Source organism: Cryptomeria japonica, chromosome 4 (genome assembly GCF_030272615.1).
Source record: "Cryptomeria japonica chromosome 4, Sugi_1.0, whole genome shotgun sequence".
Taxonomy (NCBI): domain Eukaryota; kingdom Viridiplantae; phylum Streptophyta; class Pinopsida; order Cupressales; family Cupressaceae; genus Cryptomeria; species Cryptomeria japonica.
The window spans coordinates 601,160,607-601,180,515 of NC_081408.1; the positions used below are offsets into that span (position 1 = coordinate 601,160,607).

At 36.2% G+C, this 19,909-nt stretch overlaps 1 protein-coding gene across 5 annotated transcripts in view; it reads right to left on the reverse strand.

Moving 5' to 3' along the window:
- LOC131061134 (uncharacterized) overlaps nt 1–17,246 on the reverse strand; it is a 52,814-nt gene extending 35,568 nt beyond the window's left edge. For 2 of the 5 annotated variants that reach the window (XR_009372358.1, XR_009372359.1), the window contains exons 1-2: nt 16,708–17,246; nt 7,743–7,844 (exon numbers count right to left, since the gene is read on the reverse strand). Coding sequence is in view for 3 of the 5 variants with exons in the window: in XM_059219974.1 (XP_059075957.1) it covers nt 7,743–7,844; nt 16,708–17,157 (552 nt within the window). In the remaining 2 variants the exon portion in view is untranslated. The remainder of the gene's footprint in view (nt 1–7,742; nt 7,845–16,707) is intronic. The other 3 variants (XM_059219974.1, XM_059219975.1, XM_059219976.1) reach the window with 2 other exon arrangements.
- Nucleotides 17,247–19,909: the final 2,663 nt, after the last annotated feature.

Consider the following 19,909-nt stretch of genomic DNA (forward strand, 5'->3'; position numbering starts at 1 on the left):
CTCCATCACTTGAGGGAGACAAGGATATACAGGAGATCAGCTCATAGTGTTCAAACCCAAAGACGTAGATATCAAGAAGACAGCAAGGTGAAGATGAACAGCATTCACACCCCAACATGCTTAAGGCAAGCTAGAGAAAGAGATTCAAGCTATGGAAGAACTTAGCAACAAGGATGGGGGCATGCAAGGAATCAGCTCCAAGATGAAGGCTCATCAGCTCACATACAACATCAAGATCACACCGTTTGATACTTCAGCATATGAAGGAGGGTCCAAGATATTCCAACACTCCAAGTCTCAAAGCTCGTGCAAGGCAGCAGATAGGACGACTTCCATCACAAAGAAAAACACCATAAAGCAAGTATAGAGCGTAGCATCAAAGGAAGTCAACACATATACCTCATTCTTTCAACATTCTTCAAGCTAAGGAGGTATATGCAATGCGAGGATGTCAACTTGCTTCATAAAGGAAGAGATTTCATCACATAGAAGAGATCAAGGAAGCACAAGATTCATCGTGAGAGTGCACATACTAAAGGAAGAAAATATTCAACTATCTTGAATTTCCTCAAGAAATCCAAGAATTATTGCTAGCACATCAGAGAGATAGCTCCAAGGCGAAGGTGATCAAGTCAAGAAGATGATCAATTTGGGAGTACCTCCCACCATCATCCCATTCTTCACTATAGGCGCTTGGATAATGTTGAGTATCAAGAGATATGCCTCATTCATTTACAACTTGTGATGAGTTACAATGAGCTAGCTAAAATGGCACCTCATCACTTATCCAATCACATCATTCTAAGTTGAAGGGTCCAGATTCAATGCACCTGACTCATCCGACAAGGCAGATAACTACCACATGTGGACACAAAATTCGATGTACCTAGCCTCATCATTTATTGGTCAAATACTCAAGGACATGTGTCCCACTCAATTAATGTTATCATTGGTCAAGCATTAAATGCTTTGTAATGGGTGTAACAAACCCTAATTAGGGTTTTCTATCTTGTGATCTTGGCCATTGAATGTGAATCAATTTGAGCCACCCATTGTAAAGAGCTATGTGCTGAGCAAGCTTTTGTGATAACAGCCCCCTAATTAGTTACACTTTAAATTAACCTAAATTTGCCCAAATCTAAATATAGGTCATTAAGTTTTATGGGCGTACCTTTGTATACTATTTTCCTGAGAACACATATGAAGTAATATTTATAAAACTAAAACATATACCAATGAATTAAATGATATCAATTATGCTGCATCATTTTGTTATTTTAAACCCTAGGTATGTTAACCAAATTTATATAAATGATTATGCCCTAGGTTGTATTCAGATTTGCAGTATTTTAGGAAACCAACATAGATTAAATTGTGCCCTAGATTGTAATCAGATTTGCAATATTTAATAAGCCAACATAAATCAGAAATAGAATAGAAGACAAACAAGCATACCCTGGGAAAACCTCCAAGGAGGAAAAACCCAGCATGAAAGACCCACAAGTCAGATTATATATTCTCCTCTAAATATAAGTACAATACTTAGCTTGAATATGATCTTCACATATCAGATCTGTCCTTGTATGCTTCAATGACTTGCATCAAGATCTGCTATGTCCCCTTGGACAATTTCGCACCAAGCTGAATAAGTTCGCACTCTTCCTTAAGTTGGCACCCTTCTTAAGAATTCGCACAGCAGAGCTAAACCACCTTTTTATGTAATTGAACTTGATGATTGATTGACTTGCAAATTGTCATTTACTTATATGCATCTTTTATTCTTTGAAATGTAAGTCGGCCTCCTTGGTTTTTGGCGCCAATGTTAAATGGCGTGTATTTAGCGTGGCATTGTGAATTAGGATAGGGTCACGTTACCCTAGGATAGGACCCGGTCCTAAAGGGGGTTCAGATGTTGCCTTAAGGCAATCCGAACCCCTATAACCCTAGTTACAATCAACACATTTACCGTTAGAATTACAATTGTTGGACAATTAGATTATTATATTTCTTAGATGAAATCAGATTATTATATCTAAATAGAATCAGATTGTTAGTTACCAATCAATTTTCCTTAATACACTAGGGTAGGCTAGTTGGATAGGTTGTCCAAGAAATCCTCCCTCCTAGGCCCAAGGGCAGATACCATATCCCCCTTCGCTCCATGTGGCAGGTGTTAGGCATCCATCATGGAGTGGCGTACCCAACGAGGTGTTCTATCGTTGTTCCCTCTCATCACAACCACCTTCTCTCCTAAGCCCAAGAGCAGATGCTTCACCCCTCTTGGCTCCATGTGGCAGATGTTAAGCATCCACTATGGAGTGGTGTACTTAAGAGAGAGTCCCTCCTTTTCAATGAATAATTTGTAATTTTCCAGTGAAGTTATATTTATTCAATCTGTTCAATTATGATAATCAATTATATCTAACACAGTTATCATGTGACAATATATTACATTAGTGCTTTGTATTGGATTACCATTAATATTTTCTGAGCATTACTTTGTATCAGTATTATCTATTGTCCGTGCTCTATTAATTACTTTATTCTTCCCCATATCAGCATTTCAGTAATTTATGCAACCTGAATTTGATTGTATTACGTATCCTTATCCTTAGATTCATGTGCAGGTATATATTTATATGTTATGTCTAACAGTACTATAATTTGAGGCTGTTCTGAATAAATATCTTATATTACATTAATTGTCATTGATTTGTTTAAGAACATCCATCTTAATTTATATTCCTTGATGCATGTATTGGATTTTAATATATGTATAAAACAATGCCTAACATTAATATTAATTCAGAGGTAAGTATTCATACCTGTCACCGCTCTTATTACTCATTCCTTTCTTTTCTAGCAGACCTGATTTCTGTTCTTTTCCTCTATCTATTATGAATATGTATAAAATCAAGTATGACTGGCAAACATATCGTAGTCCATAGTAATATTACTACTAAATTATGCAGAACAACATTATCAGGCTTCATATATTAAGCATACATATTCAGCACATCCCCATGCATACCACCAAGAACAAAGATGCTACTGCCTGTAACTTAATAACATTTCAGATCTGATCCAATCCATGGTCAAATTGCTGAATGCATTGATTCCTTTCCTTTATATCTCACAATGTGAGGGAGAGGTCACACCTCTTCATCATGAATGCCCTTTGGCAACAAACACACCCTTTCACCATAAGCACCTTTTGAAAGAGTGCACTTCTTACTTAAATCAGATGTAAGCTTCTCATTTTCCCAATTATCCCCCTCTCAAATGAAATTCTCTTCTCCATTTTATATCTCATTGTTGAGGGAGACACAACTTTTCCCTCCATGTCTTTTAACCATTCATTAACTTAATTAAATTTTAATTAATAATATTTAATTATATTCTTTTATATTTTAATTTAATTTTTAATATTTAATTTTTATTATTATTATTTATTATTAAATTCTATTTCAAAGTGGGGACATTACAAGCTACCTATATAAGGCTCCACTTCTTCATTTGTAAAGGTTAATAGTTAATAGTGAATAGCAGATTGATAGTTAGCAAATAGTTAGAGTAGAATAGGAGGAGAAGGCAAAGATTGTTGCCAAGACTTTGTTGTAAGCAGCAATATTAATTTCATTGAAGATATGGTGAACTTTGTGCATTGATTCAACAATTTGCATGGTCTCTATTTCTTGTTTAAATTTCATGTTGTTTAGATGAATGAAAGAACTTTGTGCATGATCAATGGTGAAATTCGTACATCCATACCACTAACACCTTGCTGATTGTAAAATGTCATGCATAGTCAACTAGATCCATCTTAGTCAAGCTTAACTTCAACAATCACTCTTTCATTGATATGCTTCCCATTGAAGGTCACTATACTTGTAGTGGTGATTGAAAATCATTAGCTATCCCTAGAAGATCGCACTAGCCTTGTGGAGATGTTTGTTGCATATCAAAACAAAGCTTAGTTGAGTTTCATCAAAGATTGTCCATTGCTCTTACATTCCTAACATTAAAGTAGCTTCCTAAACCCTATCCTTTTTTCCTTTTTTCTTTTTTTCAATTAAGTAAAATTCCACATTCCAACAGCATAAGAGGAGATTGTGTTCAAGAGAGGATAGAATATTTAGTATTTTATTATGTGTTGTATAGTGCATAAAAACCCCGACCTAAAAACCCCCGTCCCCGTCCCAGGGACGTTTCGGGGGCTTGGGGACGGCCAGGGGACGTTTCCCCCCGTCCCCAAATTGCCCTGTATTTTGAGGGGACTTCCCCGAAACGGGGGGACACTTGCCCTAGCTCTAGGGGACATCCGTACGTCCCGGGGACGGTCGGGGACGGCTGGGACGTCCCCAATCCGTCCCGGGGATGGCCAAACGTCCCCCATATCTAAGGCCCTTAAAAAATATTAAAAAAATTTTAAAAGTTGTATTTTCAATTTTTTATTTAAATTTTCTAATATAGGCCCCTTATTAATTCAAATTGTTATTAAAAATTAAAAAAATTAAAAGATAACATTAATTGAATTTTAAATTTATTAATTTAATTCATAATTTTGACAATGAAACTATATGGCAGCAGTGTAGCCTTTGGGCATTTTGACACAGAGATTAGAAAATAAGTTTTTAAATTTTTTGGGCATTTAGCAGTGTAGTCAATAGAAAAATAACACCCAACGCCTTTATTAAAGAATAAGTTTTTTTGACCCCGCAAGGGGCGATGCCCCTTGACCCCACCTTGGGGGCGCTGCCCCCAAACCCCCGTTGAAAAATATGGGGGGAAACTGTGTCGACAAAAGTAGGGAAAATTTAACCTCCGAGTCTATTGATATGCATATTGACAATGTGAATGAATTGAAATTCTGATTTATGAATGCATAATTGCATATTGTCTATTGAGTATTAACAATGTTGTATGTTCAGAATTTACATTCTAAAATGTTTTCAACTTTCCATAGTATCATACACATGCTATATCCATCTTGTATTGTTTTCATATGAATATAATGTATGTATGCATGCTTTATCCATGTTTTCATATGAACATTTAGAATTTTGAAATTTTCCTATTAATTTTAAATTTTTCCTATATTTTATATAGCCATCCCCTTTGCCGTCCCCCGTTGTCCCCTAATTTGGCAAAAGAATTTGTCATCCCGGAAACGCGTCCCACCATCCCCTGTCGTCCCCGTCCCGGAAACTCGGGGTAACTTTGATTAATACTAATTTAAAACATCATAGATTTGTGGCCGACTTGTTTTGGAAGGTATGTTTTGTGGTGGACTTGTTTTTGGGTTTCAGCACCATCAAATGGGTATAAATGCAAGAGCAATCACATTCATTTTGGGGAGGAAGTTGTTTTGAGCAAATTCAATACCTTGGTGCTAACAATACAAAAATCCTGACTAGCGTGGAAGAGGTCAGATGAAAACTTAATCGTTTTCAATCATCTTCTTTTTGTTTGCAAGCTGGTTCCCTAAATTGAAGTCATTCTCCTGCGCAGAACTGATTATGAACAGCTATTTCTGAGCGTTGGAATTTGAGAGATTGTCGTGGCCCTGATCTGATATCCATTTCACAAGCAGCAAACTTGAATACGAAATCAACTTACAAAGTAAGACTTCATGATTTCATAAACCAACCAGCATACTTTAATCGCCCATCTCCTGGATCTGCATCAGTCTAAGGATTGATCCTCTTCTCCATGGTATGGAAATCACATTCCTCGTCATCGAATAGTTAATAAAAGTTAATAAGGAGTGCGTGAAATATAAGATTATCATTGACAATTAGCAAGGGGCGATTATCATTAGTTAAGTTAATGAAAAGCAATTTACAAAAAAGCAGCGGACATTCTTGAAAAGACGTCTCCCTCTCAAATCACTGCCACCCATAGGGAAAGTCATGAACTTCCAGCACCAAGCGAAGGTTATAAAGGAGCATTCCAGCACCAAGAGCCAGCATGGAATAAAATCAGATTAAATATACAGCAGTTCAAATATACTTGTGGGTTTGGGTATGAGTTCTTTATGCACAGCATGATGAATATTATCCGCTTATTGATGATTAATAATATGCTGTTGTTTATAACTGTTTATAATATATATTACTGTTTGTGATATATATCTGACTGTTTATGGCTGTTCATAATTACTGTATGTTTATGACTGCTTAGGATTCATTGTATATCCTGCTTGATTGTTATATTCAGCCATGATAGGCATAATAAGGGATTACAAGAAGGGGAACGGTGATGGGATACTCTTCTAGGTATGCCACCTCATGGTGGTGACCAAATGGTCCCATGAGGCCAAGGGTGTACAAGGGGTACTGCCTTTGGGCTTAGAAGGGATTGACTTCTAGGGCACCCTATTGTAAATACACCTCAACCCTCTGTCATGGTGGATCAACATACTAAGGAGTCCAATCATAGGAAGTACCAGTTATAGGACACCTCACTAGGTACACCACCTCATAAGGATGGCACAGGCCACATGAGACCGAGAGGGATGGTATATCCGCTCTTGGGCCTAGGGTAGAGGATCTCTAAGGCACCTTATTGAGTCACCTTATTCTAGCTTCTCTATGGTTGAATTTCTCCAATAAATTAGAGATATCTTATGATTAAGTTAATGTTCCTAACCCTAGTAGGATTTTAGGGTAAAAACTAGGGCATTTATAAAGGGGGCATTACAGGAGCACAGTGAAACATTCATCTATATCTTCAAAACTCATTAATGCATTTCCAGTTTCCATTAGGTACAAAATCGCCTCCTGCCTAACTCGCTTCTTCTCTTTCTTTATATAAATAAAATTTAATCATTTATTCCTCTGCAGTGGTATGAAGTGTTTGTTCTGCTAGTTTCTTCTGAAGCTCGGGTAATGCAAAAATACTTTTCATGTCATTTACTCTGGAGCTTAGGCCATGCAAAAGAATTTCATACCAGGAAACACAGCCTAATTTATACACCTTTAGTCTTGAGTTCTGTTATATAATATATTGGATGCATACCCAAGTATAGCAGCAATGTGTTGTTAATGTTGGAGTAATTATGTCTTAGGGTTCTGCTTCTTGTATAGTCCATGGGTCACAGCTGCTCTCTAATGGTAACTTTCCTTTTTAATGCTGCATCCGATGCAACAAAAATATTACAGCTTATGGTCCCCAGCACATTAAATTGCTCCTTGGTTGTAACAAGTGGTTGTTATATTGGCTCAAACTTCCCCTTGATAATTCCATTGGAAATGGTGTTGGTTTTCAATCTGCCTGGTAAGGTTATTCAGACTGATATTTGTTTGCAAAATAACTTTAAATAAGCGATGTGGATTATGAATCATTAGCCAGGTGCTTGCCATTCACGGCTCACCCTCTGGTAATACAAAATTCGTCCTCTACATACTAAATATTTGTTATAAAATGAGAAATTCAGTTAGAATAAGATAAAAGATGGCATAAAATTCAGCAATTTTCAGAGATGAGCAAGCACTCTTATGCTACTGTCGCTGGAAATGACCTGTATAAAATCTTCAAAATAGCTCTTCAAAAAAGTATCAGAGAATGTGAACAGATGGATTGTCATTAACATCATTTTTCAAACATAAAAAAAAAAGTGGTGTAAACACCAGTGATAGGTTCATTAAATTTACCTTAGTAAAATACAACAACTGCTCTATCACATGGAAATTTTTTCTCCAATAATTTGAAAACATGAAAACTAGAAACTGTACACTTACCAGACGCTTCTCCTTCTTGGCCTCACTCTTGGCCTTCAATTCGTTAGCTTCTTCATCAAGCTTCTTTGCAATAAGTTTCTTATGTGCAGACAAAACAGGCCCCTGCAACACATTGAATGAAAACTTGTAAGGAAACCTTATAATAAACCCCTACATGGATTTAATTTGAGCAAGTTCTCTTTCAATAGACAATTCATATGCATTCAACAATTCCAAAGTCATCAAAGAATGTGCTAAAGATTTATTTAAGTGATAGTTTGAGTCTTGACACAATAATGACTTAAGCGGCTTAACTTACGTCAATAAATGCTATTATATGCCCCAGGATTGCTTAAAAAGTAGATTATTACAAAAGTTTTAAGACAGCTATCGAGTAGTTGTACAACTGCCATGTTATTTTACATTTAAAGGGAAACAACATGTGTTAAATTGCTAACATATAAAAATGATAAAATCTCAGCTATATCTATTAGCTTGGAAGATAGGCAATAACACAGGTTGGTAGAGATCTGTCTGTCAAGCCTGCCAGTCCTTTTCTACTAGTTGTAGAGGCTGAAATCCTTTAACAAGAGTCAGGAAATACATGGTCAGGGATGAAAGCATAGTTATGTGGCTCACAATTCAGAAAAATGATTTTAACGAGTTTTTAAAAAAATTAAATACCCATCACAGAAGCATGAAGTGCTTGTGCATATAATGCAAAAAGAAATTTTATTTTTATTGATATATGCTTGAAAGTAAACCATAGTTTCGTGCTGTTATTTGCTGTAAGCCTTAAAGGTCGGGCCCCTTGATAGCCAATTGTAAGCATACCCCAGGATGCTCAGGGTTAGAGTGTATTATCTCCATGAGACACAAGGTTTCAGTACTCCTTAGGATCATTGATACCAATTCATATAAGGGGTTTGCCAGTAGGGCAGTTTTTTCCCCAAGTTCAGTATGCTTGGACCCATCATGTGCACAAGAGATAAAGAGTTGAAAAAACAGCTGATGGTGATAAAGATAAAAATCATTAAAATACCCATAATTTGCAAAAAGAAATACAGAGTCTTGAAACACAGCTGATGGTGATATAAAGATAATTGATTAGTAAGGTTGAATTAGTTAGGCTTTACTTTCCAAACGAAACCCTAAACCAGAACTGTTAACATAGGTTTGAATTATTTATGTTTTATTTTCAATTTTGAGGGTTTTTTATTTCTTAATATTCGATTTTTGTATTTAAATCATTTTTAAGTGAAAATGTCTTGAATTAGTTAGGCTTTACTTTCCAGACGAAACCCTAAACCAGAACTGTTAAGATAGGTTTGAATTATTTAGGTTTTATTTTCAATTTTGAGGGTTTTTTATTTCTTAATATTCGATTTTTGTATTTAAATCATTTTTAAGTGAAAATGTCATTTTGGGGGTGTATATCCTGTGAGTACACCCACGTACGACCAGGGCATGCCCTGGGTGCCCCCAGGTACATCTCAGACATACCTGGAATGCCCAGGATGCATGCCCGAGGTGCGTCAGGGCCCAGACCTGGACCGAGATCTATTCAGGCCAGGTACAGGGGCCAGTCCCTGCACATCTGCTATCACCAGATTATTGTTTACTCCACCTGTGGCCTACCCATTGTTGGCCAAGATATGTCTATCACCTCAAAGAGAGCCAAGGCATATGCAAGTACATTTTAAATTCACTGCATCAGGTCCTTTAATATTAATTACTAATTGTGGTGAAACCTTAGTATGCTCAAGGATAGGATGTTTGGGATAATTGTTCACTGGACCCATGGCCAACTATAAGAACCTTAAAAGGTCCTCAACTGAGACAACTGACGTTTAACTGAACCTGTTGCGTTTCAAGTGTGTTCTTTGCAAAATTGTAACAGCAAATATAATTTTGACAAACTTAAGCACAAAAAGCAACTATAGGGAAACGCTAGAAATCAATTCTAATTCAGTAATAAACTGATCAAACCCTTATTGCATGTATTCAACCTTTATTTACCCTCAATACATAAACAGAAAATAAAAGATAGGAACTGAAAAATACCAAGAATTTTTGGAAACCCTTATTTCTTCCTTGCTGGTCAAACACAGTCCATTATGAAAGCACACTATAACTCACTCCAGACTGACCCAAACAGCTTGCATGGTAGCTCAATGGATGACTCTAGGCTAGGCACACCTTCTCCTTATTTTATTTATTTTTTTGGATCCTTCCAACATGTAAATCGCAGCCCCTTAGGGTATTTGGCGCTACTCCCTAGGCAGCCGTACAGCCATCAAAAAATATCTTCTTTGGGTTTCTTTGTTTCCTTGTTTGCTGTAGTAACAAAATACTGATAAATAACGGTACCTCTCTGACTAATAAGCACAAACCTGGTCCCTGAATGAAACCAATTGTAAGAGCAAGATCAACTAATATTTCACAGCCTCTGATGCTGTTGTACAAGAATCCCACGTTTCCCTGTGCCGATACCTCTGATCACTGCAGAAGAATCTTCTGCTGAAACCCTTGGCCAAAACTCCTCTCAGAGCTCCAAACAAAATATCAAAACTTAGCATAATGAAAAGAAGACCTAAAATCTTCTTTAATCTTCTCCATTTAGGGTTGGCGCGATTCCCAAGAAAAGTGCGATTTAGCCTTTAATGATGTTTTAACTTTTATTATTTATTTTTGACTATTGAAGTGTCAAAAATAAATCATCTTCCTTTTAATATAAAAACTGGCCCCATTTGATGAGAAATAGACCCTCACTTAAGTTATAACTTAAAGTGACTTTTAAAACATTAAAACATTAAAGTTCGCCATTTAATATTTAATTAAAAATAATTAAATATTAATATCTCTCTAAGTATTCATCAGAAATGCCTGCCGTCTGAACTAGAGACTGCCAAACCATAATCTGTCCTTGCCCAACCTACTGGCTATAAATAGCAGGACTGCTAAAAATAGAAAGTATCTCAAACGGAGTCCTGGAGACCTCAAACGAAGAACATACCTGGAGTGCTTGCTCTGAAGGTGGTGAATCAAACTTTGGAGGACCCTCTACCCAACCTCATCAGCCTACGAGGGTCAGTGATAGGCTAATCTACTCAGCTGACAGATGTCAACTAGAAGGGGACATCACACCAACATTAGGTAAGGTAATGATCCCTCTCCCTCCCTCTTGCCACATCTTTTCACATTGTTCATAGAGATAATAGCTAAAAGAATAAACTGAAATGGCATTACATATACCACAAAGAGGTCTTTTCTAGGCACAACTTTAATCATTTTTAGTAGCGGGAACACCATGCATATGGTTGTCATGGCTATTATCATAGAAAATATTGACCAAGTAAGAATAATGACTTGTTTTCTTCCAGCAGAGTAGTTGCAATGTCCATCAACATTCTGTGCAACCTAGGATACATAACCCTTAATATTATTAAGTTACTTTAAATAATTTTCATGCCACAAACAATTATGTTTTGAATGTCATGATTTGTTTTCTGCTAGGAGTGTAATCGTGATTCCCATCAACATTCTGTGTAACATAGGATATGTTGAGACATGGACCAGCTAGGAATCGAACCTAGGACCTTCCATAGGCTGCTGGAGTGCTCTACCACTGAGCTACTGGCCCCTCTTGGACCAGTCCATCGTCGGTCCGGGTGTGGCTTATTTCCACCAACAACCCCCCTTAAGCCACACCTCTCGTGTGCTTGGGGCTCCTAGCCTGGACCTGGCTCTAATACCATGTTGGGACATGGACCAGCTAGGAATCGAACCTAGGACCTTCCATACGCTGCTGGAGTGCTCTACCACTGAGCTACTGGCCCCTCTTGGACCAGTCCATCGTCGGTCCGGGTGTGGCTTATTTCCACCAACAGGATACATAACCCTTAAAAAGATTAAAGTTACCTTGTATAATTTTTGTTCCACAAACAATTATCTTTTGACTGTCATAATTGTCTTATAGAACTTTAATCCACTATTCTTATGGTACTAAAATCACTGAAAATTATACGGTTATAAATTAAAACCTTATATTAAATCAAAACATCAATTTGAAAAGCACACAGAAAATACTGAAGCCCCAGGTGAATCAGTATTTTGAACTTTTAAATTACATAAGTGAGCACCAACTTCAGTTTTCACACAAACTCGAATGCATTGAAACTTACTAACACTTTTCATAATACACTGAGCACTTCAATCACCATACAAAAATTACACACATCCTGCTGAAATAGTTCTTTACTTCTTATCTGTCGCAAGTACGAAAGAAAAACAAAATATGTCCCCTACCAAAAATGAAGACAGTGATTAACAGCAGAAAAAAATAATCTTGAAAAGCTTAACATGCAGCATGCACACTTGTCTCCATAAACTCTAAACAAGGAACGGCTGAGGTATTTATCAATTACTTCAGGATTTTCCCCTTTTCATGCTGACATCACATAGCTGTCGTCAAGAATAAGCCGCCCCCACTCACAGTCAAACAAGAATCTGCCATCACTCAAAAAGGATAAATAAATTAATGCGCCGCCAAGAATCAAAGTATGAAACTGTCAGAGTATACAATGTCATGCCCCTAAATCAATAATCTATGATTAGCTATGTTACCCCAAGTTTCCGAGACGGGGACGGCAGGGGACGGGGGTACGCGTTTTCGGGACGGTGATTTTTTTTGCCAATTTTGGGGACGGCTATATAAAAGTAGGGAAAATTAAAATAAATAGGGAAATTTAAAATATTCATATGAAAACATGGATAAAACATGCACATATCCATTATAGAACTTTAACATATAAGAACTAGTAGAGTTCTTGTGGCAAATTTGTGTTAAATTGAAAGTCAAAGTCAAATTGCTTATAGAATTCATTGTCAAAATTCATTGTCTTTATGCAGAATTTATGGGGACGGCTGAAAAAAATACCGGGGACGCGTCCTCGGGTAACATAGATGATTAGCGAACACCACCTCTCGATCAGCAGGTCCAGGCAATGAAATTGTCTTACAAATGTAGGACATCACAATTTCATGGAATCAAACTTTATGGTTAACCAACCTCCTAATTCATATCGGACTTGCTAAATATTAAGAAGTGCAATGTTCTTGTCCATAAACTACTAATTAATATACAAGGATTAAGTAAAACAGCTCAGATGTGGTTAAACGTGGGATATGAAAGGGCAAAAGTCAGTTATAAGAAGGTGTCTCTTCCAAAGTTCCCAGACTCGGACTCGGCTCGGACTCGGCAAGGCAGACTGGACTCGTGACTCGGCTATGACTCGGCAACGACTTGGCACTGACCCGGCAAAATAAAAAACCCTTGAAATCAAGATATTTTTAACAATTTAAAACTTGTTTCATGCACCCATTATTGAATAAAGCCCAATTATAATGTGTGCTAGCTTGTTATGCCATGAAAGGCATGCTGGTAGAGTATCTACTTGTTTGGGGCTTCTGTTTAGTATTTTCTTTGGCCAAATTGAAATTTTGGGAGCACCAACATGAGACATCATGAACATCTTCACTTGGAAACTGTAAGGAGTGCTTGTGTATGGTAGCATTAAATAGTGTGCTTGTTGAACTTAGGTTTTACCTTGGGACTATAGTTGACCTTGGTCTTTCTTGGACCTCTTAGTTTTTAGGCTATATATATGTTGGATGGAAGGGAGAATTGTGAGGCCAGAAGGGTTTGAAAATATGCTCCTCAGAGACATGTCCCTTGCCAAAAATAACCTTGTGCCCCATGGGGGGATTTTTTGGGATGTGGGGACAGGTAGGAAATGTCCCCAACTCACCCCCTTTTTTCAAAATTTTAAGAAACATCCCTGTTGTGAGGTACTCACACATCGCCCCATTGCAAATGAAGACCCCCATTTTTTGCTTTCTAGGGTTAGCTCTTTTAGTTTTGTTGTTGGTCGTTTTAGTGTCTTAGCCTTTGCATTGAAGGGATTGAGTTTCTCAAAGGTCATCAAATCAAGTGGATCTCCTCAAGGTGGAGTGAAGGAGGTTAGGTCAATTGAGTGATTAGGGGTTATTTAGATCATTCCTAGGGTTTTGTGTACTATTTGGTCACGCTTCAAGCTGCTAAATCAAACCTTGGTTGATTGCATAGTGTCCTCCTAGGTCCCATCCCTTACATCAAGGTCAGAGTGAACTTGCCTTAAAAGTCTGGAATGTCATCCTGATCCTGAAATGGCCTGAAATTTGACTAAGTCTAGAAATTTGAAGGATCCTCCAAAAACTAGATTTTGCATTATAACTCGTGGAGGTCCGAAACCACTCTCAAACATCCTGACAATATATATGGAATATAACTTAAAGTATAAGTGAGACTTATACTTAAATGTTATATTCCATATATGAATCCTGGCAGAGAGACTAACTTGTCAAACAAGTCAAAACATTGACTTGTCGTGGCCGAGTCTTGGAGCTTGGACTCGGCGAGTTATGGTCAAAACTCACCGAGTCCGAGTCCCGAGTCAGCAAAACTCACCGAGCTTGGCTCGACTTGCCAACTCGGCGAACTCGCTTGACTCGCGGCGAGTTTGGGAACTCTCTCTTCACAAACAGCATAACCGTAGAGAAAGGGCATGACCCTAAAGCATGGAAGAAGATGTATAAGAGACCATTCTAACATCCAAGAGGAGGCATCGAAGGATAGAAGAAAAAACTTATCTTGAGATAAAATTTCAGGCAGCCCGTCAAAGCTACTACTGTGTGGTACGATTATCCTGTGCAATCTTCTAAATCTTAGAACAGTAATTTATATCTGCTATGTATCATCATCATCATCATCTGCATAACTACTTAAAAAATCTTTATGAATTATTCGCATGCCATTGAAATGACTACTTGTATGTACATTATAACCATAGAAACGAGACTCGGACTCGGCGCGGACTCGGCAAGGCTGACCCGAATCAGGACTCAGGAAAAAACCAGTTTCTAGTGAGTATTGCCTAGAGCGAGTTCCTGGAGAGTCCCGAATCCCTGAGACTCGGCTAGGGTCACTCGGCTCGGGACTCACCAAGACTCAGAGAGTCCTGACAAGTCCTGGAACTATGATTATAACAAATAAAGCCAGACCATTATATACTACAGTAACTTAATATAGTATATGTGTATTATCCTACTTTCTGAATATCTTTCATGCTGCGATAGAAGGAAGGTCTGCAAGGGGGGAACGGTAATGAAGCATCCCTCTATGGTATGCCACCTCTATGGGAGACTTGATGGTCCCATGAGGCCAAGGGGGTACAGTGGGTGCTGCCCTTGGGCCTAGAGGAGATGGTATTCAGGGCACCCTGTTGCATCCTTTCCCCTATCATGGTGCACAAATGTACTGCGACTCAATCTTGAAGAGAAGGAGAGGGTTGACAAGATGAGGAAATAACGGAAAGGGGATACCTCACTGGGTAGGCCACCTCATATATGGCATGGGCCACATGAGGCCAAGAGAGATGGTATATCCACTCTTGGACCCAGCATAGAGGGTCTGAGACACCCCATCAAGGTCATATTCCCCTATACTTTTACGTGGTTGAGTCTCCGAGACAATTAGGATATTTAATGAATAATTCTCAAACTCTGTTTATAATCTAAATACTCTAAATTAATAATGCTACTAAGAATTCACTAAACTGATATTTATTCATGTTAATCTGATTACTATTCTAATCTGATCGCTACGCAAGTCTGGTTGATACTCAATTCTATTTTCTGTTCTGCTGGTATAATTATCATTCTGCCATACAGTTACAACTCTGATTCTCTGAGATTACTATTGTAAGGAAACTCTAATCTGCTTGCAGGGATTTAATCAGAAAAAGAAAAGGGTATTTTCTAAACTCGTCTGCCCACTTGGTTATTTGAGAATTAGCGCAATTTAGGACAAATTAAGGCTTTCCCAATTAAGGGGCATTATATACCAACACCTACAGCCATCATACACCAAGAACAATACCATACCTCCTCACTAAATTACCACGTCCAGCAGATGATATTTATTTCACCAAACAATAGCATGGATAAAATATAATTGCCACTAATTAAGAAAAACACTGACTAGCTTTGACATCAATGACAAAATATTCAACACAGTTCATATAACCACTTGGAATTAAACCCATGGGTTTTAGTTTGATAAAAGATGGGCACAATATTAAGTTCAAATACGACTAATGAGCTTGCTTCTTAACTAGATGTGACCGTTCTATTAATATGTGGTGGTATCTGAAGCACACAACAAGGAAGTAATATTTTTTAAAGCTAATCCTTCAACTTATATTACTTATCTTCATCGTTCAAATATCCAAAAAGCATGGGCCAGAGCATATTTTAAGCTTTAGCCATTAGCTAATTGAACATCATATTAAAAGACAACTTTAGTAGGAAACCCATTTGCCTCTAGTCTGGATTTTTTCATCGAATTATCAGACAAACATTAGAACAATTCAGAGTTCCAGTATCTATTATGTCATAATTTTTAAAAATGTTCGGCTCCCTAAACCTTTCCCTAATATATGTTTGTTCACATGTTTCCAGAGCTTCTTAAGATATAAAAAACTTCAGTTCAGGCGAAATAAAATCGTCAAGAAATTCAAAAAACGAATATATAAACCTAAAATTCTCTGAGAACTCTGATATCGTATAAAGAGTTCCCGGAAAAATAAGGAAAATATTAGGACCACATTTCATTAAGCGTTATCATGAAGACCGGTCACAAAGTGTGTCCGAAAACGTTCGTAAACTGTTTATTCGCAGAAGGCTTTAATCTTATAAAGAGTTTATCCACAAATCTCAATTCTCAAATCTAATTAGTTATTTCCAGATGTTTATTCTCAAAATTGTAAACTGTAGAAGCTGTCAATACATAACCCTGATAGTTCCTGTAAATTATAAGAGAAAAAAAAATATTCACTAATTTCCTTATATGAAAGAAATGGAACAAATTTAACAAAATCCGAGTTACCAGTGCATCGTCTGCAACTTTCTTCTCCATAATTTTGGCGAACGCCGCACAAAAAGCATTCGAACCCTCAGTAAAGAGAATTCCCTTCTTCTCCCCGTATATATTGCTCCCATCCTCATCTTCGTCCTCTTCACTACTTCCTGCATAACCTTCCTCTTCTTCTTCTTCTTCTTCCTCTTCTTCTTTTTCTTCTGCAATAGTTATAGAGACTCCATTTGAGATTCTAAAACCCCCATTTGTCTCTTCTTCGCTTCCATCCTCTTCTCCAAACAAATACTTATCTGACCCAGAAATTTCGTTAATATTTTCTTGTTCAGACAAATCTTCCGAGTCTTGTTTAGGTTTTAATGTTTTACTTAAATCTGCAGTCGTTTTCTTTGTTTTCTTTTTGTGTCTATGCTCTGCACAGCGCTTACGTGGATTCAATATCGCCACTGCTTGTTCAGTCATGACTGCTTTGACGACAAAAACCCTTACTAAACCCTCGACGTAAAAGCTAATAACTCTTTAACTTCGACTGTTTTGAGTCCGCATTGTTGGTAAAATTAGGAGCTTTTTTTAAGTAAAATATTGATGATTTTTTAATTTTATTTATAAGAAATTTTAAGTCACTTTGGTTTTTTTTAAAGAGAAAAATCATCGTGGTTAGTTTTATGGTAATAAAATTTTGATTTTTTTACCTTATTATTAAATTTTCACATAGATATATAAGTTTTTTTATTATAAAAAAATATATATATATAAACTTAAAATTGTTAATTATATATTAGAATTTCTTATAAGAGAATATTTTAATTTAATTTTTAAATTATATTTTTTAATTTCATAAGATTGTTTTTGGAGTAAAACTAGGAGTCCATGTCTCTATTATGAGACCATATCCTTAGCTTTGGCCATGCAAAGTGTAGAGTAAAAATAAAAAGATTACTAGCATTCATGAATAACTCAAAAAGATGTAGTGGCAGAACAAATGGTGTGCTAAACAAGTGCAAACAATATTTTGTCACCTATAAAGAGTGTCACTTCAATAGGGCTAACTTCTATTATATCAAGAATGTTTATCAAATGGTAAATTGGCTAGCTAATCGAGAAAGCATCATTGTATTGTTTGGTTTGTTGTAGACAAATTTTAGCTTTATAATTAATGTTTTATTAATACTTGTCTATAGGCTAGTACTATTGCAATCGATTTCCATGAGTTTTTGTTAACTCACTATTACTCAATTGTTTCTCCACCAATTAGAACTATGAATTTTATGTATTCATATATTTTTCAAAAAAATTATAAAGTTAAGATGCATGATTTTTAAGTTTCTAAATTATAGAAATTATTTTCCTCCAATCTAATTGGCTTGAAAATTTGCATCTTATTACCGAATTTCACATATCCACTATTTGAATGAATATTTTTAGGCAAGTTTTTAGGTATTAGCATGTTTAAATTTTCTTATCAAATTTATTTTACACATCCGCCAAACAAACATTTAACAAATTATTATAAAACCATTTAACAAATTATATAAATCTAAATAAATAAACATATATATGATATAATAAATATATAAATTAAGAATATTATTTTACTTATCTGATGTAATAAATCAATAGTATAGTTCTAATATTTATAATAATAAATTAATAAATAACAACAGTATAATAATAAATATATAGAAATATTTACAATAATATTATAATATAACTAGCCTAGATATCTTAATACATCTATCTAAAATACGCCGAGAGATATCAGTCTCGAGACGCCTATTTTAAATTGTTGTTGAGAATAGATAGGCGCCTTGAGACTGATATCTCACAGCGTATTTTAGATAGATGTATTAAGATATCTAGGCTAGTAGCATCCGTACAGCGACATGTAAAGTATTAATTTATCACCTTTTTTATTTAAATAAAGTATTATTATCCTTTGCAAATCATGATGCCTATCATATTCAATGGAGTGTACAAAAGGAATTCATAATGAATGCGACATTTCATCTTTAAAAACAAAAATTTATTCTCAATTTAAATAGAATAGTTCACTTCAACAATGTATACATTACATAAAAATATTATGTTTCCAAAGATTTGAGTCTTTCTTCCTCTGCTTTCCTTTTTGGCGAGTTGATTTTATATCTTCATTTTTTCATAACGATCATATGAAAATGGTGGTGAGATTCTAATTCCATCCAAGGTCTTAACGTGCAATATAGAAACAAATGTTAATCTTGTCCTTTCTCTTGGTCCTATGTCAATTGTTGTCTTGGAAAGAGTCAATTCTTGTGATTTGTGGATTGTTAATGCCCAAGCCAATCATAGGGGCAATTGACGTGTGCGGCCCCTTTGTATTTGTGAAATAGGAATCAAATTTGGAGATGCATCTTCGAAAGGAAGTCCAAAGTAATTATCAAATTCAACCATAAAATATGTTGGTGGATCTAATGGGGCACATCCAGGTTTGTATATGATATTTTGAATGTATCTTAAAGCTCCATTCACAAGATCTGCTTCTATCCATAAATTAGATGTTAACATGACCCTTACATCCTTAGCAATTAATAGTTCAACATCCAGTTCATCATTTTGACCTCTTGCTGGATTCATACTACCTTATTTGCTTGTTATGCTACGAGTTATCAATCTTCTTAATGAATTAACATTCTTTTGTTATAGTTGTGTGCATTATCATTTGTTGTAGATAGATGAATATTATTATCAAATTCCACCTTAACTGTTGGATGTAATGAAATATTTGTTCTTGTCATCAAGACTTTCCAATCATCTACAGTTGGATTGGCATCCCTAATATTTGTGAGTAGTTGACGAAACCTTTGTTGGTATTCACTTTCACCTTCCTATCTAAACAACTTATCCAAGGTAACAACTACCTTAAAATTTTCCCATAATAATTTTCCACGTACATTACTATCATAAGGTTGTTTGTCACTAACAAGAGGTAGTTGTCCCAAATCTCCTACCAAAATGATTGATCTTTGAAGCAGTCACCGGTTAGGAGGGACCTCAAAGAGATCAATCTGGACTAGTCAATAAGAGTAAACACAACGAAAAAATCTAAAGAAATGATGGAGGCAATGCAGAATAGGCTAAATTATAACATGAAAACTGATTACAAACAACCGGTAACAATCTGGGTTACAAAAAACTAGCTCACAAGCCTACTAGAACATGCTCAAAGTACAGAATA